Here is a 26,508-nt window from a genome sequence, read left to right as displayed (position 1 = left end):
GGACCGAGGAGCGATGAACCCAAATGAGAAACTTTTGGTTTCTCTTCTATATGGAGATCTTTAAGAGATTAAACTGTGTCGAAGAAGAAAGACGGTCATACCAAATATGAACAAACTGTTTTTGTCTGATTTACTGTATTTCCATGAATATTTAAATAGGTTGGAATAAATTGCTGCACTGACTTGCTGTCATGTCCCAATTTATGATACCAAATAGCGTACAGCTATATGGTTAAATATGACATAAGCCAATCAGATGTGATTAAGCCATCACAGAACAGCCTGGCTCTGGGCACAGAACAGCTTCCTCCTCCTTTCCTCTGCCTGAATGAACCGCTGCAGCAATGCTGCCCCCTTGTGTGCTGGCTGTGAAGTAATGCAAACAACAGCAACTGTCACTGTTAGAACTTTATCAGGTCTGGTTTGGTGTAGTGATCGTGAGGGGTGAAAAAAGTGACTCAGAAAGTCATGCAGAATATTTTAAAACTTTAATATACAGTGCTTCATAAATCATTACTAAAAACACAGGTGGTAAAAATCAAAACAAATAAGTTACACTGTAGTAAAAAGCACTTGAGATTCCTTTCTGTTTTCATCATTAGTGTGAACCTCATATGAAAATAGCATAGAAAGTATGCAAACATAGAATTCCATTCTTATATAGATTTCTAATCTTTAGCTAAATAAACCTTTTGTCCCCTCAAAATTCCCTTAACCGGCCAGAAGAAACAAGGAAAGCTCGTGGCCTCTACTTCACCCACAAGTCTGCTTTTAAGAAGCGGGAACACCTTTTTTCTGTTCAACATCCCCCCTCCCTCCCCCGGCATGAACCCAAATAAAAAGAAATATAAATTAACATATCAAACATGTGAACAGTCTGCAATTTCTTTTCTCCGCACTAACTGGTGTACAGTTAAACATCTTACCTATCAGCAGTCAGACACACACAGACACACGTTCTTTTAACACGGTGCCCCCCTGCCACACACACACACACACACACACACACGTGAACAGTTTGTGCATAGACCCAGGTTTAACTTGTGGACTAACCAGTAATTGGAGCCTTTTCTCCCCGCTCCCCCGAGCTCCCCCACTGTGGTTTGTCCTTTAAAGGAAAATAACCCTTTAACCCATTTGTTGCCATGGCAACAGAAGCTGGCTCTGGGCTGAAGGGCTTAACACAGATATGCAGCGATAGACAGATCAAAACACACCGTCTCCGTGGTCCGATTCGGCGCCTCGTATCAGCATAAAGTAAACAGAAAATAGGCGACCACAGATGCACGGCGTAGGGTTAAAACGATTTCGATATCAGCCTTTGATCAGCCACACTGTTATACAAGTCATTTAAATAGCTTCCTTATCACAGCTATACCACTAACGTGCATTTTATTTTATTTATTTCTTTTGCACATGTTTCCATTTAATTATCAAATGCATTTGTAAGCTGAGTCACGCTGTCCTTTAGCTGCTGCTGCTGCTGCTGCTGCTGACGACGACCCCCTCCCCACAGCTAAGCTCTCATTGGAGCGTGTTGGTGCCACAACAATCCATATGCAGACTGAGACACTTTTCCATGCTGACTAAAGAGAGACACTATTCTTCTCTTCTGTCGCATCATGCTTCAATTTAGAAACACCGAATATCAGCAACCAAGTGCAAGAACACGAGTTGAATAACGGCACCGACATTTGCCTGCAAAGAGAAAAAAAATCAGGTACTGAAGTAGAGAATGGGCCCTCCCTTTGTCCCTATCTGTATGTTTTATAGTAAACAGTCTGTGTGAAGTGTTTATAGTAAACTTAGGAGCAAACACTTGAGGGGAATTTGTATGACAGCGATAAAACTCTGTAAAGTTCGAGCTTCCATCTCTCTTAATGCCTGTGTTTCAGCTTTTGCCAGTAAATTATTTACCATCATCAACAGTTTGTGGGGAGTGTAAATAATGAGCTGTGGCTGACAGGTTTAGCTAGAGGGCATGTGTAAGAAAAAATAATAATAAAAGAGCCAGATTTAAGAATCTGTGAGACAGACGAAGCAAAGAACTGCCTCTAAAAACCTACAAAATATGACATTTTAGTCTGAACCAGCCACAAGAAGAAATTTCCTTTTGTATTCCGTCGGTAATTAGATGGAAGTATGAGGAAAAAGCATACTGAGGTAGAAAGTATGTGCTAAAGGCCTACAATATTGGTTCAGTTAGCAGTGAGCAAAGTTTCTGCTGCTTCACCCATTTGTTGATGGAAGTAAAGAATTTACTTACACAGGATAACGACAATTTTAGTTTGCTTGAGCCAGATTGTACAAGCAAAAATTTCCACTATTATCCAAACTAATTTAATTGAACTGTCTCGAGTTGGTCATTGCCGTTTTCTGCTTCAATGTGTGCATCTGTAGAGACCTGCAGTTTCAACAGTCTGAGTCAATGCTTCCCATCAGTTACAGCGGTGCCAGTGAGGCATCCGGAGCAGCTGGTTGTAAGCGTGAAGGAGAAGGTGGGAGGGGGCCGGGTGGGCTTGAACACTCAGGTAACAGGGGGTCAACTTGTTCTATTGCACATACATCTCTGCCTTTTCTTCATTTCATGTTTCCAAAAGAAATCTCACAGTTATAAACAGGCAGCAAGTAGCATTATTGAGTTTTTTTGTTTAAATTAAAAAAATAAAAAGAAAAAACAGAAAAAAAAAAAGCTCTGGACAAAGATGGGAAAAAGCGCTTAATTAAACTGCAGCCAATACCAGAATATAATAGTAGTAATAATAATAATAATAATAATAATAATCATAAACAGGAATATTCACAAAAAAACAACAATAACCGTATACAGCTACACAGGCAAAAAAGAAAAAAAAGTAACGTCACCTGTATACATATCAATAAAAAAAACAACAGTGTAAAATTGATTGTCATTTTGAGATAAAAAGCATAACATCCAAGGCATCGACAGTGAGGAACTAACTGGGAGCTATAAAAGGTGACGGGGCTGAAGGTGGAGTAGGTGGAGGGGGTTTCACAGAACAAAAGCCCAATGAACACAGAGAACCCATTTGGCGCACATGCGTCTGACAAAGCTTTTGGCAGCTTTGTGTCCAGGAGAGCGGCGACACAGAGGCAACAGTTTGCACATGCCATCCATCCATCTGTCCGTCCCGGAGCGGAGAACCTAACAGCACGAGCCTCCGTTCGCTTCAAGGCTCCCCCAGCTGTCCGATTTTAATGTCTTCAAAACTTCACCCGATGCTGGACGGTCGAGATGCAGCTTTTAAGCGGGTGCTGTGGCTCATCGTAAGAAGCGAAGTAGAAAAAAACTAAACAAAAGGGGGTCTGACGAGTTCCACACCTGTCAAAATGATGCAGGGCGAGTTTCAAACTGGCGAGGAAGGCCGCGGCTGGGAGTGGAGAAAAAGGACAGCGCCGAAAGAAGCGGCATGGCTTTGATTTGACCGAGCCCTGTGACCAAGAGAGGTAACACTTGAAAAGCTTTTCAAGCAGAGTAAAGGGGAGTTGGTGAGTTTTGGAAAGCATGTTGTTCCAACACGAATAAAACACTCTCACTCAGTCCACGCGTTCACAGTTAAATGAGGACACGGGAGCTCATCTGTCCCTGAATGTGCCAAGTAACAGAAGTCTTCTTGTTCCACAAAAATTTACAGAAACTTCACAGGGGGGAGGGTTTCTTTATTTCTTTTCAACTGTCCTTCTCCTGTTCAGTAATCAAACCTCGCTACCGTTGCATTCGGTGAGTACGGTCTTCCCATTTACTGCCAGTCATCGTCGTCCTCGTCCTGTGCGTCTGAAGAGTCATCATTGGTGCTGTCGCCGCCCACCTGTCGCGTCCCGTTCTGCTGCCGCGCAGCCAGGATGGCAGCGGCCTCGGCTGCTTTAGCCGCCGCCCGCTCCTCAGCCTCCTTCTGCCGCAGAGCCGCAGCCTTCTTCTCTTGCTCGGCGTGGCTCTTCATGTGAGCGCTGCGGCTCTTCACTTTGTAGAAAATCCTGCAGGGTTAGGGAAAAGCAGGTCAAAGATGCATTTTGCTTTCATTGCTCAGAGTGGTTATATTAATGCCTTCATGCTTTACAAGCAGCTAAAATGCAACTCTGCATAATCGCCTCATTTAATATGTACGGCTCTATAAATATGCAATCTGCTACTCGTGCTATAAAGAGGAAAGCAGTGCTGTTTGTGTTTGTTAAGCAGGCTCAGTTAAGCTCAGTTTGTAAGTCTGGAGGTCAGGAACACAAAGCTGCTTTCAAGCATCAAAAAAACAAAACAAAACCTGGTACTGGACAGACACTGGACACCAGCTACGTCCTGGCTATGTGCGTCTGTTTGCAACATGACAAATGGAGGTGGCTGAACACACACAGGGCACGTGTAAGACATCAGCCTCCAACATCACTATTATCAAAACAACTAATCATGTGTTGCCAGAGACAGATAAACCTCTTTCCTCATCACTAGGTCTGACTTGTTAGATATGAAACTGTGGTTCTCTAGAGTTTATTTTTGAAACAGTCAGTGACACATTGGAAGTTCCTCAGCCATGTCATTGACAACTTAATTTAAACATATTAAAACAAACAAACAAACAAACAAACAAACAAACACTATCGGGTACCAATGCAAAGGGAAAGACATGCAAAGAAAACAAGGCTGTTTGGAAAAAGGTGGAACCCATTTCAGCTGCTGTTTGCCTGACATGGTCACAGTAAAACAAACCGCTTAAGAATGAATATGCAGAATTTGAATATATAACTTTATGAATTATGGTGTAGAGAAAATGTTCAAAGCCCACTAAGCAAAAAGACATCATTATAAGTAAAAGGGTTCAGCCGGGGGGAATTATTTTATTATTTTAAAGAGCACAAAATGAAAATTAGATTATACACTCTGGGAACTATCTCATAAAGCCTCTTTTATTCAAGTTTTATTGAAATACTGCACATTATTCAACAACTCATATAAAGGGTTCTCACACATTTACTCTAAGCTCAGTACTTCCAGACAGCAAAGAATCTGTCTCTCTGTAAAGAATGAGGTCAAAGTTCACTAGCATACACGAACACAAGCTTCTAAACAACAATGATTTTCAGAAAACATTACAACTCCAAAGAGTACTAAAATTCGATCATTTTAGCTCCACAATAAGTCTCACGTCATGTGACACAACAGCAGATCTGCGATAAAACATTTCAAAGCTGTGAATCACCTAGCTGGATATCTGTGGTGGAGGACAGTCTATAATGAGGACACTGAGCTGGTGTGAAGAGCAAGTGTAGTGCTCTTCAAGTCATTGGGTAGAGCTGCACTGACAGGAGGTGTGATGTGCCGTATCTACTCTGTGTTTCGGTTGCTAGGACACAGTTGGCAATAACATGGCCGGTGTTGCCAGAGGACGAGTTGTTATTTTACCAAAGCATGACAGGACGGTTTGATTCTTTCAGAGAGACACCATGAGACACTTCCCTCTATTTACCATTCATATTCCAAGTGGGCAAAAGAAGTACAAATATTTCTGACAAAATTTTTATTTTTCCCATCTTGTCCTGTCTAAGGCTGCTTACGCAACTCGAATGAGTGCTGCTGTCATCTTTACATAAGCAAACAGACTCACCCCAGCCTCTCCGACACAACAGCGGTGACTGATGCCACATTTCTGATCACTAACCTGCCACATTTCTTGCAGGGAAATTCCCCCTCCTGACCAGCTGGGCCTTTGTTGCCTGTCGAAGGAGTCGTCTTGCGGGCGTTGCTTTCGTAGCGCTGTTTGGAGCTGGGAGGTGGCGGGTGAGGGGGGTGAATAACCCGGGACAGCGACTGCTCCCTCCCCGTGTCGTCCTGGCCTTTCATAATCAGAACGGTCCCAGGCTGCACACCCAATAAAAGAAAGAAGTGCATTAACATGAAAGCTCCAAAACACCTTTAACATAGCTGCTTAGTGCAGCTGAAGCCACTTTACGAGCAGCTTTTATATAGAATAGCTTCACAACGGTATGCATGTGGACGCATAAATGAGGACACAATCAAACTGCAACATACGCACAGCCTGAATTCATCTTTAACATTTAAAAATGAAAAAGAAAGAAAGGAGAAAAGTTTCTTGCTGAGTCACTGTTTCCCAACAAAGACTATGGAGTTGCACAATGCAGAGCAGAGAGCTGAGGGGAGGACTTGAGTTTTCTTCTCCAAAACCCCAGCGGGGGGCAGCAAAACCAACAGCCAACCAGCAACTCAGGCAAGGTTCAAAAGGACAAATCTTCAACTGACACATTTCTAAAGCAGGAATCAGTTTGCCGCAAAACATTTTCCATAAAATCTAATCTTATCTTCCCAAACTCTCCTGCAGTTTCTCTTTGCTTTAAATTTATTTATATCAAACTTATATGTTCAATCTAAATCAGTCGATATACTCGCTTTACAATATCTTTTAGAATAGTTTGTGTGTGCACAAAAGCAAAAAACTAAAGATGATTAAAATAAATTACATTATTTCTACTGTGAAAAATTATTTTTGAAAAAAAAGCACGGATATTATACTACTAAATAACACACTATATGCGATAAGTATAATGAGTATAATAACCACAGTAATGATAGAAATTCAGTGCCACCAAACTAGAGCACCAACCTTCGTATTCTGGGGTTGTATTATATTAAAAAATACTGTTTTACTCATTTTATCTCATCTTTGAGGACAAAGAGGAGAAAACACTGAAAGGAGAGACTTCTGCGCTCGCTGCTCAGCTATACATGTTTTCATTTAATTTATTCACGCCATCATTAATTCATGCAGCTCTTCTAATTGCACACGTACATTCTCTGTGGACGGCAGCGCATGAGACGTCCTGGTAGGGCAGACATCCGGTTTCCTGTCAGCTGACCCTTCCCATTTCCTGCTGTCCTCCTCCCGCTGTGGCTCCAGTCTGTGAGAGCCCTGCTGGTCCAAGAAGAACATTGACTGTAAGGCACACATGTCTGAGGGAAACTTACATCTACTAGTATACAATTAATTTTGAGAGCTATTTTGTACATGACTTCATTCGCACTGTGGCTACTTAAATACAATTATAGCAAACATGCTGATATAGAGATATATATATGCATGCAGCACTATTCAGTTACCATAAAACCCAAACAGCCTGCAGTTGTACTTTTTTTTAACATGCTCTACCTTCTATTATCAGTGTGTAAGGTTACTGTAGACACCATGAACCACAGTTGCAGACAGATACAGACTTTTACATAGTTCAGTTCAACAGCGATCAGTGAGGATATTTGCATGTATTAAACAGACATCCTTTTATCCGCTATTTTCTGCAACGCTAATGTGAAACATGGTTTAAGACTGACCTTGCGGTCCATCTCCTCTTCTGTGGTCTTGCTTTCCAAAGGCTCTGTCTCACCGTAGGTTAGCGTACCATTGCGGCCAGTCTTCACACGCTTCTTATAGGTGTAGTAAAACTCCACACACTGGGCCACCGTCTTTGTGGATACCTGTGAACCGCAACCGCGCTCTTTATTAGTGAATTTTAAACATTTCTCTTTTTCATACAGTCGCTCTACATGGATGAGCATTTCAGAGCTGCTAAAACAAGCAATCGCACCCAAATGAGTTCAGAGCTTTAAAAAAAAAACAAAAAACAAACACATGTGTGTGTGGGTCTTTTTATGCATCATGGCATTTCAACTTCGGCTTAATTATATCTGATTGCCTTGAAAAATCTTGTTGCAAATTCAGCTGGAATGATTCATTTCGATATTGATTCATCTGCCATTTCCTCCACCTCTCTTTTTTTTTTTTCTTTAGTAGTCAGTGAACTATGGTGTCAATAATGACAAACGCCCATCACAATGATAGACAATGATAATGACAATAAAAAAAAGAAAATGTCAGCACTAAATCTAATTCAGAAGTTTAAATTTGATTTGACTAATGAAGCTAAAATAACCCAGCTAACACTGTCGCTACCACTTGTCCAACTACACTTTTTGATGATCATTTTGTACTTAATTCAGTTAGCTTAATCAGCTAGCTCAGCGGTCCCCAACCCCCGGGCCTCGGACCGGTACCGGTCCGTGAGTCGTTTGGTACCGGACCGTGAGAGTTGAGGCTCAGGTGTGAAATGTATGGTTTTCAGGGTTTTTAAATCAGTTTTCAGCGTTATTTTGTTATCGTTTTTTATCGTTAACCCTGTTTTCCTGGGTCTTTTCACGTGTGTTATGAATAAATCTTCTTTTTTTCGGTACCAGTACTAGTTTTATTTTGTTGTATTTATCCGCGACACCTTAAAGGCCGGTCCGTGAAAATATTGTCAGGCATAAACCGGTCCGTGGCGCAGAAAAGGTTGGGGAACGCTGAGCTAGCTGATGTGCTTGGTGCAGAGTGGCAGGTAAGGAGCTCTCCAGCCTCAGTCTATAGTAAAGGCATGGACCATGCTAGTGCCCAGTATTAGCTTTCTCGGGTTCACTGGCTAGAGAGAGGCTATTTTAGTAAAGCAATAACCCGAATGACAAATGATGCCACATCACTCTCTCTTAAAGTGAGTGTGTTTCCGTCTTGACGCAAGCCAATGATAGTTAAAGTAACCTTACAGGGGTTGTATCACATCCACCATATTGGATGTGATGCAACATCTTCTGGGGGAAAATTGGTATTCCCAAATGGTTGGCAAGGGATTGCTGGCAGTTGTTGGGTGAAGCTGATCACAAATAGGGTTTTACACCAAAAACATCTTTAGGATTCTTTTGGTCACTGGCAGATATTTGCAGCTGCCTGAAGTTGTAGAGACAAACTTCTCTGCAAACAAACTCCAACTGCTTTCAGAGCGGTAATAAAACTTGGAAAAGTGTGCAGTAAACTGGAAAATGATAAAATTTGCTTTGCTTTGAAAGCACATGGCCTAAGTTTCCAGTTCATGCTGCACTTTTCACAGTTTCACTACCATTCAGAAAGTAGCTGGCGAGTCTGCATGTAGGCTGACCACAGCAATCTGCTCGTGACCAAAGGCACAGTTGGAGAATATACATTTTTGTCCCCTCATGATCCCTGGTTGCCAGATGGTTATGAAACAGCCTCTAGGCCTGTGTAACTAGGGCCTTATTCACTGACCCTACACTGTTACTATAGTTATCATAGGTCCAATATGGCAGACAAGTAAACGTCATGTGCAAAATCCTCAGGAACCTCAGCGACACTGAAATTTTATTTTTGAAAGAAAACCTCCTTGATCTCTGAAATGGTTCAGACAACAAAATTGTATCATTTTGCACTTTTGAGAAAAACCTGTTGACTATGAGACACCAAAAAAAACATCAAACCAAAAGGAAATACTTCTATGAAGCAACTCAAAGGAAGAAAAATATGTCTACAGTGATCATAGTAGAAAGTGATTGACAGCTACTAGATGGCCTTGTTCTTCCATCACTGTAGTCTGGACTTCCCTCTCCTTGTGTTTGAAAGGACACATACCTGTTTCTGCACCGTGAAGAAGTCTTTCTTGTATGCAGCGATGCCTTTGTTAAACTGGCGTCTCTCAGCTGCTGTCCAACTGTCTGATCCTGTAGAAAGACAGAGGAGGAGGAGGAGAGGTAGAAAGAAAAAAAATGCAGTTGTTAGTTTAAAACACTCCAAAACTATCTGTTTCCATATAAAGTGTGTGTGTGGTGCCTCGTCAAGTTCACTTCCACCCCCACTCTCAACACACACACACACACACACACACACACACACACACACACACACACACACACACACACACACACACACACACACACAACTGGATAAACAAAGGCTCCCCTGTCTCCTGCTTGGGATTAACCACATGCTGCAAGCCTCTCCAACCCCCCCACCCAATTCTCCTACTTCCCTCATCACATTGACTCTGACAATCCTCCACAGTCACCAACTAACCCACCACGGCCACACTCTCACTACTGCAGCTGCTGCTGCTTTGAGGCAAGGCAGAGGGCTCAAAGTCAATCACTGTTTTAATGATGAAAGCACAAAAACTGGGGCTAAAAAAAAAAAAATGGTCTAAAGAATGAAATGAAAAGCCAAAATATGCACACATGGGGTTCATCTTGGGTGAAATCAGAATTCTCAATGATTTATAAGAATTTTTTTGAGTTTCTTGAAGTACCAGCTGGTTGGAGTATAACAGAAATAGCAATAATGGATATGACTTTTACTTGACAAGGTCACAAAAACAAGGATGGTGCATAAATACGGTGCAATTTAATTTTATTTTAATCTAATCTGATCTGATAATCTTACCGTATAGCAACTTGCTTTGTGCACTCAGTCTAAAAACCCCACGTTATGAACTTAATATCACTGCAGACCGAAACCAAACAACTTGGATATGTTTAGCACAGAAAAAGGCTTGAAAATCAACTTTTTGATAGTGAATCCAGTGTTTTTTTCCTACTTTCCAAAAAATCTCAAATACCCTTTTTTAAAATCTAACGTTATTTGAAAGAAAAAAAAAAATCTTAATTTACCTGAGTAATGGTAGTTGGACAAATGATGAGACTTTGGGAAAATTGGATTCCTCAGCATCAGCATGGACAGAGCAGCCTGAAAAACAAATAACATACCATTACTGTTTGAAAGTGAATAAACACGGCACAGCAGCTGCACAGCAGTGATTGTTACGAGCCTTTATACAGCCAGTCCCTCCTGCTACACAAAGCCAACTCCTGCTCTATTAGGCGCTCCAATTGTGCTTTTATAGATCCGTAAAACACTCTGAGCCAAAGCATGAATCAGTTTCTCACAGGTAACTAGGGACTGAGATAACCACTGCTCTCACTTTCCCTGAAAATGCCAGGTATCTGAGGGCTTTATATCATAATTGTACCGCTCTCTGCCATTGTCAAAATAACAATTAACTTTGTGCTCTTAAAGGAGAAACTGACTGTGCATGAATGCTGGAAGGCGGCAGCTCGAGCCGGCCCGCTGCAGAGAGTGGGCGCTATGACAGCCCCCTCCCCCTCCCCTCGTGGTTTCCTTGACAACGTTGGACCACTGCTGGTCGCTAGGGCCTGAAATCTTAACCAGCAGCATCATAAAGCACACTGACAGCTCTACTACTACGCTGCAAGACAACTTCTGCTTCAGTAATGGAAGTATTGATTTAAGATCTGCATTAAAGTCACTGTAATTGAAGTGCAACGTAATGCGCAATGCAAAGAGTCTTCCTCTGCTGATGAGTATCATACATAATTACCATACCATCATCAGTTACATCCTCTTTAATTTGTCTTTACACTAAGCCCCTATCAAGTGTGACAGAAGAACACTTGTGTGTTTCAGGAAACAGTGACTGACATTTTGCATTGTTTTTAAAGTCAATATATATGAAAAAGTCACTGGATGTTCAGTTGCTGGGAATTTAATGGGGTTGATATGGTGGGTAAGAGCCACTAGAGATGCTGCCTCCTCAACATTTAACAGCAACCACTCTTTGACCTCATTACAACAAGCGCAGAGTCTATTATTTCTCACACACACTGAGGTTTGGTGTGTTTTATGTAAATGTTTTATTATTCTGCTGTTGAACGCAGCTGTGAAAGTTGCGTTTCAGTCGGTGGCTTACATGTTGCAGTATCAGCACTGAAATCTTCACTAGATCGATCTGTTCATGTGCTCAGATGCAACTAGTGGTCTTCAGTAAGTATGAGACACAGGATGCATCATAGCTGCAGTGTAGTGGAACACTCGTCTGTCCAGGCAGATTTCTCAGGAACGCCACGCTGAGTGATGGCAAGGTCATAAACATTTATGTCACATGTTGCATTTAAGGCGCTTTTCTCTTGCGGGTAACGCCAAGAAGAATGTGTGAACCTGACAACGTGACTGACAGCCACGGTACATTTTACTGGCCGTGCTGTCTTTTTCTCTGAGCTCAACGTGTGAAACAATGCACTAAAGCACACTCAAAACATAACACTAATCACCTGGGAATGCAGCCAACAATTTCATCAACCACTAAAGATATGTTCACTACCACATATGACAAAGAAAAAAGGCAGATAGCTCCGACTAAGAGCATGAGAGCTATCAAAAATGTGGCACATTTCTTTTAAAATCTCCCTTAACCATTTTATGTTTATCAACTGATTAAATAAGTGTTTCAGCTCTACAGCCCCCAGCAGCACATGTACCTCTTTGTGCCTCGATACAGGAGGATCAGTCTGCTTCTGACTAAACGGCCAAACGGTTTTACTATCTCCGTCATCTCAGGCCACCGGGGTTTCAGAACAGAGTAAAGTGAAATTCTACTGATCACTCACTTCCTTTCACTACTCACCAAGTGCTAAAGGCACTGAATGACTACATTAAAAACATGCTCAGCACATGTAAGGGCACTCATCACTAAACCGAACATGTATAAGCAGGCAGTCAGTATATTCTATAATATACAGTAGTGTACTGCATAAATCTCAAAACAGCACTCATTTTATCTATGAAAAGTAGAGTATTTTTCTACCAACACAGTGATTCCCAATGATTTACTATCCAACAACTTGGTATATCTCAGCATGATGTGCAGTGTGTCTTTAAAATTTTTGAGGAAACTGGACATGTTGAGCACAACAAGAAGATGTGACAGGCCAACAGCCTACAGAAGATTAATATCTGCCATTCTTCAGGAAGGGAAACGGGAAGAAAAGTCTGAGGCATTCCAAATTACACGAGAACTGGACTGAAAATCAGTGGCAGTAAGTCCTATAAAGTGCTAAATCCAATCTTGAAATCCAAATCAGTTTTACCATACAACACGATCTGATGATAACTGCTTCATTTTTCAGCATTAAAATGATCCCAAACACACTCTCAGTTCCATAAATGCATATGTAGTTTAAAAAAAAAGAAAGAAAAAAAGACCATGCAATCCTATCTTGACTGAGATAAATAATGTTGCAATAAATCACTGCACCCATTTCCCATTTTCCTAGAAAGGTATAATGAAATATTGGGTGGCTCAAGATTTCTGCAGTGCATTTTTGAAATGGTGCTGGTCTATTTTCAGGGTACCGAAGATACAGCTTGACATGTTTTCTGCAGGCAGGATTTAATTATTTTGACAAGGACACATCAGTACAAATACTGATTTTTTTCTTCATTCCTCTGCCTTTTTTCTCCTACACTGAACACGCAGGCAGAATTGTTCACATGAGATTTAAAATAAAATCTCAAGTAAAATTGCCAAATATTCTAGCTATTTAAATTTTAGTAATTTATTAGTGCATTCTTGTCTGCTTTTGTGCTGCGACAAATATAATTCATTCATTCTGTTACATGGAGCACTGCAACAATAAATGAGCATATAAGAACTATGCATGATGCCTTTGTCTCAAATATGAAATATTACCATTTAACAACTTCTACCGAATGTTACTATACTGTAACACAATATAATCTGTGTGGACTTTATCTGTGATCTGTAAGTGAAAACAGTCTTAAGAGGTAAACAGGTTGGTGTAAAGTGTGAGTGGGCTAGAAGAAAACCTGGCTCGAGTCCGACCACGGTGAAGTACAGCTCCCAGTTATGTTTTTATTATTCATGGTGATCCCTGTTGCAGTCAGTATGGATTGTTCTGTTGAACTCACCATTATATCCCCTTTGCACTCGTACAGACAATGGTGGGCTAACTCCTGGTTGGTGCCTCCTCCACATAAAACGCTGGAGCAGGCCAAGTGCATGAGGTCTTCCACTGCAAAAGCAAGAGAGAAAAAAATGATTTTGCATACAGTGATAACAATAAGAAAATGTATTATTAAGATATGCAATACATGGAGACAAAATATGGTTGGTTTCAGTGTTCTGGTATGTTTTTATTATCCATGACTCAACAAAATTACATACTCCAGCTGTTAAATCAATTCCGCAATATTGCAACATTTATATACTATGAATTGAAATTCTTATGAAGAGCCGTTTTTTTCCTTTAAGGCCACTTTCATTTATCAAACCTTTCACTGCACCACCATCTGCGTGCCATTATATAAGCTTTCGGTTTCACTTCATATTCTCAAAAACTCTCAGGTAGTGACTCACCTTTCTCCTCAAGGTCAGGTTTTCCTTCCAGATCGCACAGGGGAACCCAGACCAGTTCTGCACGATGATGATCCTGCTCGACAGCAGATCGCTGCCTCAGCTCTGGTACTTCTGCCTGGTACCGTGAGCCAATATTTATGCGTCTGGGAACAGGACATCAGTTTTAAAAACAAGGCAGGAGGTGTTTGATCTATTTAAAATTCATCGACTCTTTCTGCATTCACGAGGCATTTATTCACTCTTAAATATTTTAGCAAAGACAGCATTTGCTTTATGAGTATCAGTATCAAGTTGCGCTTTACAGTAAAGCTCGTGTTGTTTCTGAGAACGTTTTTATTTTCTTTGCTCGTCTGTTATATTCTTTAAAAGGTCACAGAAAAATTGCTGAGGCGCTCCGGCTCTGAACATTGCAGCTCTTGTACTGTTAACCCAGCTGAACTGATGGTCTGGATTTAGCAAGAAAAAGAACAAAACCATGCAAAAATAAATGTGAATCAGATACAGTTCTTTAAAAGCTTACATATCAATGCAAACCAGATATCTCAGTGTGAAAGTTGTGAAAATTATGCTGTCAACAGAGCTAGGATATCCCCTCCCTCCCTTGCATTTCCAGAGAAACTGCAGTGTACCCAGCTGAGTGTGTGTGTGTGTGTGTGTGTGTGTATGTATACTGGCAGCCTCCCCCAGAGAAAGTGGGCTGCTAAAACTTGACCTGCAAAGGCTGTTCTGCGTTTGAAAGCACACCAGATCCAGCTGAAAACATGATTTATAGGAAGCCTCCCTAGCTCGTCCCTGCCTAACATCTGAGCAGCTGGCATCAGTGAAGCAACAGCTTGCACAATGCACCCCCATAAACTGCAACTCGTCGTTGATGCAACTACAAAAAATGGATTTTCATACACACCCAGCTATCAGTGGCTTTGTTTATTCATGGAGTAACTGCTGACTTTATCTAGGAATGCATTTAAGGTTGTAATTCTACGTTCTATAGAGTAGTTTTCACTAGCAGCTGTAGTGTATGCCATTCTCACCCTGGATCAGGGTCCTTCCATCTAGGATCTTACCATATACAACCCTCACAATCTATTACTCAGTCTAGGCATTTCTTTTCCAACAGCAGTCCTTTTTTTTAAGTTTTTGATTAAATGAGATTGTATAATATTGTTTCTTTGTATTTATAACACAGTAAGTGCAACCAGTGAGCATCCTTAAAGCAAAACAGGTAGCCCCGCTTTACTATCAGTAACGGCTACATGTGCCCATTCTAATCACTTTCCAACTCTGGCAAAACTTTAAATAACATTTGCATATCACACTGAAACCAGGTTTCATGTACACCTTAAAAAACGCGATGTTCTAGTGCGACATTGGGCCACATAGTTGATTCAAAGAGACAACTTCTGGTAATAATGTTAGCTGTGGATGACAGAGCAAAAGAATTTAGTGGTAACTGTGGTGAAGGGGGAGGCTGCATTAAAAGACGGGATTAGAATTTCAAGAAGTCTATGTTCTCATTCTAGACATTTCATAATTCAATTCACTGTTATGCTTTGAATAATTCATTGTAGCAATATAATTCCTTTCAAAATAGCACTTAACCTCTAAACTGATCGTACAGGAGAAATACTCACGGCTCATTGCTGACCGGAGTGGCCTCGCTCATAGCAGACAAAACTGGTGGTGTGATGTCGCAGCTGTCTAAGGGGGCAGCAAAACACACACATAACGCACTCACTCCAGCAACAACAAAGACACAGCACAGGAGTACACTAACATGCAGTCCGTCAAAATTCTAATATATTAAAAAAATAAAAAAATAAAATTGTACCTGGTCTTACATTCAGTTTTTTTTTTAATGGGGAACTACAGCAAGGTGCTTATTACAAGTGCACAAAACTTTGATCCAAAGGACATCTAAACTGGAAATTCATTCAATCGAGTTTTATAAACTTCCTTTTTACTTACTAGATCGCAATAGGCTGCGTGTGGCTGACTTGGGTGTAGCGGGAGGGGGCAGGCCTGGGCCACTGGCCAAAGCAGATGACAGGAAAGTGGAGAAGTACAGGCCGGTGCCCTCACGAACAGGGCTGAGGATCGGCGGTGGTGTGTAGGGGGGCATGGTAATAACATTGTCGGCGAGGCGTACGGGGGAACGTAGGTGGCTTTGGTAGGGTGTAATGCTGGAGTAGACGGGCGGGGCGATGAATAAAGGTTTAGGTGGCGGGATGAAGAGAGGCTCAGGGCGTGGACGGCGTTTGGACTTTTTGCCATCGTCGTCTTTTTCACCCTCTGCGCCGTCGTTCTGGGAAGGAAGGAAAATTTTATTTTAAGAGGTGAGGTTGTAGCAGAAGTTTTTGTGTCTCAAATTAAAAACATGCAAAAAAAAAAATTATACACAAAGTTGGTTTAGTGACTGTAAACGCCTCAAAAAAAAAAAGAAAAAAAAAAAAGAGAGAGAACAGGGACCCCAACCCTCAAATCTTAGGTACATAATGTACAGTATGGCAGTGCTAAACCCTGCTAATCTGCCTGATCTGGGACAGGGCAAAGAGTTCACCAGCTATACCCCCTCCACCCAAATAAATGAGAGAAAGGGAGAAAAGGGTACAGGATGAACATGGGGGCAGGGAACGCATGAAGCATGGCTGGGGGAAGGGAGAATGTGTTCATGGGTGGGACAATGTGGAATAAATTCAAGGATTTATAGTTGGAATTAAACAGAAAAAAAAACAAACAAACCAAATGTATATAAAAGCTGGAACTCCAGTCTATTCTCCCTAACTGCATGGAGAGTCCCATGCAACTTCCCTCTGAGATTTTGGTGAATGAGTTCTGCATATGAAAGTGTGTTTTAAGTGTAGAAAAAGCAAAACCAGCAAGAATTTCATGTGTATCCACCTGCTCTGCACTGTCTGACAAGGAGTTCCTCAGTGAGCGTCTTCGGGTGACGATGACCGAGGGCTTGTGGTCTGCACGCCCGAGATCCTGGGAGTTTGAAGACCTGTGAGGCCAGTTGGTTGCCAGACTTGCTTCGTCACTCTCGGGAGACGAGGGTTCCTGCCTCCGGACTGGAACAGACACGGGGATAACAAGTGGAACAAGGTTGTCGTCTCGAGGTCGCTTAGGGTTCATAATCTCTTGTTCTGTGGGACTCCATGGCCTGTGTGGCTCCTAATAGAGATGAAAATCCGTTATTGCAATGCTCTTTATAAATGGTTTTCTTTTAAAGCATATGACATATCAAAAAATTATACCCATACTAAATGAGTTCTACTGCCTACTCAATAGTATTTAAAAAAAAAAAAAAAAAAAAAAAAAGCTAATCTGACTCCTCAAACAACAACACTGTAGACTAAAGACTAAAGACTCACCAGAAGCAACAAGCAAAAAGGACAAGTAATTAAATCAATTGCCTATAAACAACATCTGTAAACAATGCCACTGCCTACCAACTCCAAGGAAGAGTAGCTTTGTTTTCCAGCTTAGCACACCCCAGTAAATAGATCTGATTAACAGGATGGGTGCTAATTCAGCTGAACAGGCTGCCGAACTCTAATCAGTACAATGAACTGGAATCCCACTAAACAACAATTAAATCAATACTCAAACAGATGCAGGCACCAATCACATTGAGAAAAAAAAAAAAAAAAAAAAAAAAAGCACAAGAGAAAGTGAACAGCTGTGGAAAGAAAAATTTCAAATGTCAGAATTTGAAATATAATAATGTCTCACTCTCAGCCCTTTCACTATCGTATTTTACTGCTAGGTGCAGCACTTTAGTGACATATTTAACATGCACTTCGACGGAACAACCCCCAAAGGCATTCTTCACAGTTTTTTTCCTTCGACAAACCATAATGAGTGGGCCCGAGCAGCCTCTGTGCCACGATCAACTGAGGAACAACTTCAAAGCCATTTAAACGACCACATTATAGGACAGCTGAAGGCAGATGCATGCCGTCTCTGCACACTGCATCTTCATGGTTAGAAAGGCATGCAGCACTGTGGCTAAGCTGGAGCAGCTCTCATTATTGCTGGTGGAAAACTCCAGCCCTTCCACCAGAGTGGTGGAGAGATATTCTGCTGAGCACTGCAGGCAGGACAACCCTGCACCCCTCCCTGTATAGATAAAGGGGGGAGGGCAGGCTGGAGTTTCTCTGCTTTGAAGGGGAGGGCGTGCAAGCATGTAACTAAACACACTGCCTGTACAAGCAGCTAACTGTGAGGGAAATTCAGGCCAAAGCCATGCTTAACTATAGACGTACTGACTCAGCACTGTTTAGCAACAGCATTTGTTGCACAATAAAGACATTCAGCACATAAACACAGATAATTGTATGACTTTGCATGGTACAGTCAGGGTATAATATCAGGTTTGTACATTTAACAAATCCTGTGAGAGGTGTAAAGTCATACATTGAGGCTTTCCTAGAGCACATTTTACCCCAATTTAATATTTGCTATGTAAAGTTTTGTCTTAGCTGCAGATTTTCCCCACAGGGCAGAGCTGAGCAGTTTACTTTTGCGGCGTACACTTCACTGGGCTCTGATTACATTCAGCATCTCTTCCAGCAACACGTTAATCACCAACAACACAACTTTTGGCACAGTTTTCCTGGCAGGGGCATTTGTCCCAGTTCCCACTCTTGCTCTGGGAGTAAAAATCCCAATGCAATTATGCCCTGGGATAACGCTAGAAACCTAGACTTCCAGCTCTCACCGAAATATTTGCAATTAAGGCTTCCAGCTTGTAGCGACAAGTTTAGATTTAAACAGCAGTGCAATCACTCTGATTCAGAACATTCTGTCCTTTTACATCAATACTTGTTTCTGCTGTCCTTATGCTTGATAGAAAACAGCTGAGAAGCAGATGAGTGGGCAAAACAACATGGAAAACAGAAAGGCACATAAAAGCAAAGGCAAGGGGGGAAAAATAGCTGCATTGCCAGTTTCCAAATGAAATTATGCATTTACCTTAAGATGTGATGGTGGAGACTCCCTTTCTGAGGCCTTCTGAGCAAGCATCTCCAGGTTGACCTCCTGGGAAACCCTGCGTTTCCTGCGTGTGCTTTGGATGACACCTGTCGGGGCTGCCTGGATGTCTCGTGACCCGTTCTGCGGTCCCTGAAGCACTGGTGCTGACTGCTCCAAGGGGACAGGCAGGAAGGGATTGTCCGAAGGCGCGCCGCCCTCCTTGGAGAGCCGTCGAGATCTGCGAAGCTGCGTTTGGGATTGAGGCTGCATCTGAGGCTGCGACTGAGTCAGGTGCTCAGACTGCAGAGGGGGCTGCAGCGGGTCTGATGGGTGCTGTGGTTCTGGTGTGATGTCCTGGATGATTGGTTCCTGGATCTTTGGCGGCGCTGGACCAGAGGACTCGTAGGAGTGTACCACAACGGGCTGGGGGTGAGCGTGAGGGTTTGCATTTTGCACACCAGGGTAATAGTCAAGCACATGGGGGTTTTGTTGTTGCAACTGCTGATGCTGCATTTGCTGAATTTGGAGCTGTTGCTGCTGCTGTTGCATCTTTTGTTGCTGCTGCTCATGCTGTATTTGTTGCTGCTGCTGTAGCTGTTGCTGCACATGTTGTTGGTGCTGAAGGATTTGTTGCTGCTGCATTTGTTGCTGGATTAGATGTTGCCGTTGTATTTGTTCTTGCTTCTGCAGCTGTTGTAAATGATGTTGGGATTTTGCATTCTGTGCCGAGTAGTTTGGAGGGTTAGGTAGAGTTGTCTTGTTACCTTGGAACGTCTGGTAGTAGGCAGGCAGGTGCTGCTTGGGCTGACCAAAGGCCAACTGGAAGGACTGCAGGACTGAGCTTCCTCCTGGGTGGGATGTGCTCTGCTGCTGGGTGTTGATCACCCCGGATTTTAAGGTGTCCTGAAAAACTTGCGGCTGCTGCTGCTGTTGCTCCCACTCCATCCCCCGAGACTTGCCTACATCCCTGAACACTTCCACTGCAGGTTTGTCTGCAGCTCTGTTAGGGGGTTGTTGATGTGGCTGCAAGCCAGCGGTCTCTTGCATTGACTTCACAAATACATTCTGGGTCCTTGAGTCAGTTACTCCTCCAATATAACTTGGAAAGTTCTGCCCCCAGTGAGGCATGGTGGTCCAAGGTGCAGCTCTCGACTGCTGCTGATTGGGCTCCTGGTGAGCCCACTTCATGGGTACAGTCTGCTGATAATGACCCCTGCTGTGGTCGCCCTTATCTGGGCTGAAGATGACAGAGCTGAGGTACATATGAGGGCCCTCTGGATTGGATGTCACAGTACTTGCAGCCTCACTCTGTCCAGGCTCTGAAACATTACCACTCGCCACATAGTAGGACCCATCTGGGTGCTGAGAAGTCTCCTTCATTGCTACACTTTGATCGTTGAAAAATGTGATTCGTTTGCCTGTTCTTTTGGCATTAGGTTTCTGCTGCGCCGGTACGCTCATGACGGGCATGAATATTCCGAGGCAGGTAAAAATTTTCAGTCAGCTAACGTGATAATACTCCACTTGAATGTATCAATCCAGCAATCAAAGATGGGAATATACACGTATACCCTTTTATAGGGAATGTACAATAAAATAAACCAGTAAAAATCACACTGACGTCAGAATAAGCAGGAGCCAGGTTGAACAAGGTTATCTTCTATCCCCTCTGAAGTTCTTTGTGACCTAATCACAGGTTGTCAGCCGGGAGTGAACAGATATGAAGACGTTTGTGTGTTTTTCTCATTCATGGACAACACCCTGTAGAGAAAATGAGACAGATGTCAAGCACTGAGCTATCAGTCTAAAGGGACTCTCCCCACTGGAGGGTCTCGTTAACATCCCTGACTCAATCGTTTAAAAACCTGTTGTTTGCTTTTTCAGCAATAGACCTCGACCGAAAAGCATGGGTGTGAGAACAGAGCATGCGAGGGGCCTATTCACAAAGCTCATGTGACAAAGGGATGATGTCCTACATGCAGGCTAGCATGTATACAACCAGACGTGTGTAGAAAACTGGAACCAAAATAAGGTAGTTGAGAGAGACAGCCAAATCAATAGTTCCTGGAAATGTTACACAGGATATTACTGTGCTGCATTTAATCAGCAATGAAACAAAAACAAGCACTGTGGGAGAAAAAAAAAAAGAAGCATAATTGTACATTGTGCCACTGCTTTATCACCATTATCAAACAGCACACGTGACCTTTCACTAAAAGGAAGCTCCCTTTCCCGCGTAACAGACGGCGGACTGAAAGTGATAGAAACCACTTTTTTTTTTTTTCCTTTTTCTCTTACAACTCAGTGACTCATCAAAGGGAAAAGAAGGGAACCCATGCCCTTTGAACCACGGCCGGAGACTCGAAAAAGAAGGGCAACTGAAAGTGAGCAAAGATGAGTCAGTATGAAACTATCTATGCAAAGGGGGGGAGCAAGGAAAAAGTCAAAATGGCCTTGAAGGCTTTTTTTTAGCTTATGGAAAGATCTTGACAATTGCTGGTAACCCATTATTAAAATATTATCTGATGTCCGAGTTTCAAAACAGATTCTGGCACAGTCCAGTTTGCCAAAAACATCCTGGCTGCTCCTGTTAAAATTTCAAATCAATCCTCTGTCTGTGTAAAACAAAACAAACCTTGTGCAACACTAAACAACTTCAAGAGAAAAGCATTACAGCTTTGTGATCACTGCACGGCTCGTGTTGCACACCAACAATTTGGTAAGATGATTACATAAATGAACATGAGAATCTTTACAGGATGGCCTTGCCAAAGGTCCTTTCTGGCAACATAGGAAGTGACTGACAATTGTCACCCTTTACTCTGGTGACCTGGTAAGACACACACACACACACACTGCTTAAAATAGAAAGCTGCAGCTGTTCAGATCCTGCACTCTCTGCGAGACACCACTGACAGAGTAAAGTGAATCGCCACACTATGTGGGCTAAGAAGCTGTTTCTGCATCAGTAGCAACACAATGTGCTGCTACACATGCATGCAGACACGTTGTCAAACTCTGACACATCCACTACGAAAAGCTGCACGTTTCTTGCAGGATGATTTAAAATAATCAAGTAAATAAAGAAATAATTAAATAAAAACGGTTAAGGTTGACCATGCCGAGCATTAACCGCACCATCTGAGGTGAGAGATCATCATGACGCATCACAAGTGCAGCCTTACACAAGCCTGGGGTTTAGCCCAATATACAAACTAACACGTTAAATGGCTTAAAATAAATGTCAAGCACCATTAGCCGCCCTAATCCATCGCCATTTCCTAATTCAAAATCAGCACTAGCGCTCACACATACACACACACACACACACAATACGCGGCCTGCACAAATAAAGAAAACGCAAGAACACTCAACGTGTTGCCCTGGACCCACTCCCTCCACATCACTTTCTGTTTCCAGCCTATTTTACGAGAAGCCCTTTGTTGCAGAAAACGGATTGTCTACTCACTAATGCCATGTCCCATTGCAACAAACCGAAGCAACAATGCAGCTCCCCGTGACGAGAGAGGAAAGAAAGTGTGGTGGCACGGCTAACAGACAACGCTAATCGATTCAACTTGTCAAAAAAATTAATACGTCACGTTTCTTTCTATGTATTTTCGTTGCGATCCGCGTTCACTGGCACGTTAAACACGTCGCACAGGGCGAGCGGTAAGCCCCGCATGGAGCTCCGATCTGTCGACCGCCCCGTCCGCCACGGGCGAGGTAAACAAAACTTTGTCAGCAAGCCGTGGCCACAATAACGCGCAGTGTCGACCGTATCAACAACGCCACAGTCATCGACAGCGTGGCTCCGGCCCCGTGTTCCCCGATACTTACTGTGTTTGTCATGAAAGCTGCTACTAACGGCAGCTCAGCCCGCAGGATCGCACACTCGCAGCTCTGTGCGGCCAGCAGCGGCAGCAGGCCCGCACAATGCACTCCTGCGATGATGACTGCATATATCCCCGAGGTTGACTCATGCTATGTTGCTGACCTCACTCACTCACTGCTACTTTTCTTCCCTTCACCTCCCCTTACAAAGAGGGAAAATTTGTGGAGAGACAGGGGAGCGAGGAGGGGGTGCACGGGTCAACCTCGCTGCGTAAACAAGAGTCCTTCCCGATAGGAAACGGGGTGCTAATCTGGAGAAACGTGAGCGCAGTGATGCCGCTGTCTGTTGCACATTATTGCACGATGATTGCACTAAAAACATACACACTGGCAATGCGGCCTATTTGCTCTGCGCGTCTCTGTTCGTCTTGTGATTCCCCCCTCCCTTAACCCAGCCACCAACCCAGCCCTCCAACACCACCAGCGCGCTGGCCACACCCACTTCCCTGCCCAAATAAGGGGTTTCCTTTGACATACAAGGCGCCGTAATTTACGGAGCAAGATCCTTCTCAGTCCATGCGGGAAATTCCAACACACATGGGAGGACCGACGGTCTGAAGGGGAAGGACGTTCACTTTCCTTTCACTGCATTCACACTTCTTGTTTTCTTTCTATTGAATATTTTCTCTGTGAAATCTATGTGTAATGTTTACACGTGGAAACAGCAGACGGAAGATTGTTTCTAGAGGCAAATGCAGAAAGGCCCTTGAGGGTGTGGGGCACAGAAAGTGTTTATAACAAGGGTTGTGTGATTTAGTTTTCCATATAATAATGTGAAACAATGAAATGCTACTTCATAGGAATCACACTGTCTTCAATTCAATGGGGTATTTTCATTACCTTAGGAAACATTGCGAAATGCACGCCCAATTTCCTGACAAAATACAGATAAGGACAAAATCTCCACACTGAATCATAGACTGGAGCCAGAGCATGTAAGGATTTCTAAATGAAAAACAGCTTAAATGGCTATCCAAATAAGTAAACTGTGAAAATAAACGTGGAACAGAGAAATGAGATATACTCTAAGTAGAAATTGGCAGTTTCACAGATAACTAAGAGGAAGCACACAGGTGCAATTAAAGGAATGCACTAATATAACAGCTGACTATCTGTATGCTCGGCCTGATTATCCAATGGGCATTCTGTGCAAGTACCCAGGGGCCTCCACCACTTCCATCTCCTCTAACTGCCAGGGGCACACCTAGGCATTCCCAAGCCAGCCTAGAGTAATCTCTCCAGTCTCTCCAGTGTGTCCTGGGTCTGCCCTGGGGCCTCCTCCTAGTGGGACATGTCTGCAAAACCACCTCAACTGGCCCCTTTTGATGTGGTAAAATAGTGGCTCATCCTCATCCGATCTCTTAAGGCCGAGCCCGTGCACCCTTTGGAGGAAGCTAATGGAAGTTTTCATTTTTTGCTCAACCAATTCAGCAAGCTAACAAGAGGATAGCTGTAGCAGCACCTCACAATTGCAGTGGATTTATAATCTGAAACTGTGGTTGGATCTAAATGAAGAAGCCAGGCTGCTTTCACCAGTGGAAGGCCTGCCGAACCTCACAAATGAAGAAGCAAGTATCCAGTGAATATTTTATACCAGCATCATTATTATTATGTCATTATTATTATTATTATTATTATTGTGACAAGCAAAAAAAAGAACTCCCTTTGTACAAGTAGACACATCTCAAATCTGTGCTTTTCCCAAGAAAAGCTCTATCTAGTGAACAAGTGCAACAGATAGTGATATTGGCAAGTGGTGCTGACGGGAGGAAAAGGAGGAGATCATCATGGAGACAAATAGACAGAAAGAAGACAACAACAGGTGTGTGTGTGTATGATGACAATGACATTATTATTATTACTATTATTATTATGAGTATTATTTAAAAACAAAAGTGAAATAGCCCTGACTGCTTGCGCTAAGTTTTAGCAAAACTGTATTGTGGTGTTCTCTATTCAGAACTATTCTTTGTACATGTATGTACACATTCATGTCAACCATCCACCCCTTTTCTGAACCATATCACAGTTGCAGGGGGTCTGAAGCCTATATCAGCTGACTTTGGACTTCAGTGAACTGAAACAATTCAATAAACCAAAAGGAAATGTGGGTGTTTTTTCACCAATGTGCAAAGCCTTTTTTCATATGTGTAAAGGATCAAATTAATTACGGCTGCATCCTTTAATTTCTACTACAACACTGGGCAAGATCACGGCAGTGCAGGCCTGTAGTCTCTCCTTCTTCTCTGTGGATCTCAAATTACTTGACAGGACTCACCAATATAAGTTTTCAAGGTTTATGGCTGTAACATTTGGTTGATTAATGGAATAGTCATTAATGTTTGAGGAATCCAGCTCATTATCTGGATTCTGGATTTTCTGGAAACAGTAAGAACAAAGTGCAGAAAAAGAAAGCATGAAATCACAAGAAAACAAGCATCTTCCCTCTGTGTGCTGACATTTTAAAGCCCACATTCTTAATCAGTACAGTAATCTAATCTACCATGTACACAACAGAAGAGGTTTCTAAAAAGTGCACATAAATGTCACTGTAAATGCTGACACGCTTTTGCAACGACTGCCCAAAACCGATGCTTCTCCTTAATAAAGTCACGTTTTAGCACGTCGCCACATTCCAACCTAACTTACAAGAGTCACTGTTTACGTAGGAGGGACTTTTCAGATAAATGTGACATCCCTGGTATGAATGGTAGTCTGGGGGCTTTCTGGGATTTTTACAACTCGCGTTTGTGAGAAGGACGTGGGTTGAAAGAAAAAACAAAACAAAAAAACAAACAAAAAACAAAACAGGGGTTAGATCAAAGCTCGCTGTCTAGTAATGACACATTAATAGCTTCCCATTTAGCATTCGCCTTCATAAACAAAATACTTAGCAGCATGCAAAACAGCCCTTATGCAGTAACGGTACTTACATTAAACTCTGCCCTTCCATGGCACATAAGCCTTCATCATCTCGCTGTTTCGACAGCGCCCCGCTGCACCTAATCCTGACGGCATGCTAGAATAGTGTAACGGTAGCGACTGATTTAAGCATCAAACTTTTTTTTCCCCTCACCAGGCGTCACTTCCCCAGTCCTACTTTGATTCAGTTTTAGCTAGCAGTCGATGGTGCAACGGGACATTAACAGTGAATATGTAAATGTCAAACGGACCGACTGAACTGCTAAAATGTTAATTAGCTGCAGTGTTGATAAACTCGACTGTAATAAAATGGGGCTGTTGAGGCCGCGTACCGTTTATGTCTTAACGGCTCAACGGCACCTAGTTTATCACAGTTTATCACAGGCAAGATAGTAAACCCCCGCTGCACCGGAACATCGGTTGAATAATGTCGCACTTTCATTCAGGTATCTCAAGTTAGAGCTTATATTATTTCAATATATACTGCATTAAAAAAAAAAGAACGAATTACTAGCAAATCTAAATGTAGACAAAACTTCTAAAAAAACACACAAAAAAATCCACCAACCCTAAGCAGTCAGCCTCGCGGGATTTAAACGAACACGGACTTGAGCAGCACGGAATTCTCTCGCTCTTGTGGTCGTGACTTTCTTC

The 26,508-nt window shown here is 42.5% G+C and overlaps 1 protein-coding gene across 4 annotated transcripts; it reads right to left on the bottom strand.

The window, feature by feature from the left end:
- Window positions 1-473: 473 nt before the first annotated feature.
- On the bottom strand, window positions 474-26,486 carry mideasb (mitotic deacetylase associated SANT domain protein b). Of its 4 annotated transcripts, none has more exons than XM_085442210.1 (13): window positions 26,423-26,486; window positions 19,039-20,799; window positions 16,963-17,235; window positions 16,030-16,366; window positions 15,696-15,762; window positions 14,065-14,207; window positions 13,617-13,720; window positions 10,502-10,577; window positions 9,471-9,559; window positions 7,352-7,495; window positions 6,816-6,938; window positions 5,670-5,869; window positions 474-3,996 (listed from the first exon to the last, which is right to left on the bottom strand). In XM_085442210.1, exons 2-13 carry the CDS (start codon window positions 20,506-20,508, stop codon window positions 3,762-3,764), a joined length of 3,261 nt encoding a protein of 1,086 aa, XP_085298336.1. In that variant the 5' UTR covers window positions 20,509-20,799; window positions 26,423-26,486; the 3' UTR covers window positions 474-3,761. The 4 variants fall into 4 exon arrangements, with proteins under 4 accessions (XP_085298336.1, XP_085298335.1, XP_085298338.1 ...); XM_085442209.1 differs by lacking the exon at window positions 26,423-26,486 and adding an exon at window positions 25,866-26,199; XM_085442212.1 differs by lacking the exon at window positions 26,423-26,486 and adding an exon at window positions 25,866-26,199 and having other exon boundaries at window positions 6,816-6,935.
- Window positions 26,487-26,508: the final 22 nt, after the last annotated feature.

This window comes from Copadichromis virginalis, linkage group LG19 (genome assembly GCF_057382275.1).
Source record: "Copadichromis virginalis isolate Kocher_CV1m ecotype Utaka linkage group LG19, C_Virginalis_male_GT1.1, whole genome shotgun sequence".
NCBI lineage: Eukaryota > Metazoa > Chordata > Actinopteri > Cichliformes > Cichlidae > Copadichromis > Copadichromis virginalis.
This window is presented reverse-complemented; position numbering and strand designations above follow the sequence as displayed.

Bases quoted from the DNA above. Each gene is read 5' to 3' on its own strand.
- mideasb (XM_085442210.1), bottom strand. From the start codon at position 20,508: ATGCCCGTCATGAGCGTACCGGCGCAGCAGAAACCTAATGCCAAAAGA. The intron at 14,208-15,695 runs GTGAGTATTTCT...TCCTGTTCCCAG, and splicing joins ACTCCGGTCAGCAATGAGCC to ACGCATAAATATTGGCTCAC. The intron at 5,870-6,815 runs GTACGTGTGCAA...TTGGGTGTGCAG, and splicing joins CGCTGCCGTCCACAGAGAAT to CCTGGGACCGTTCTGATTAT.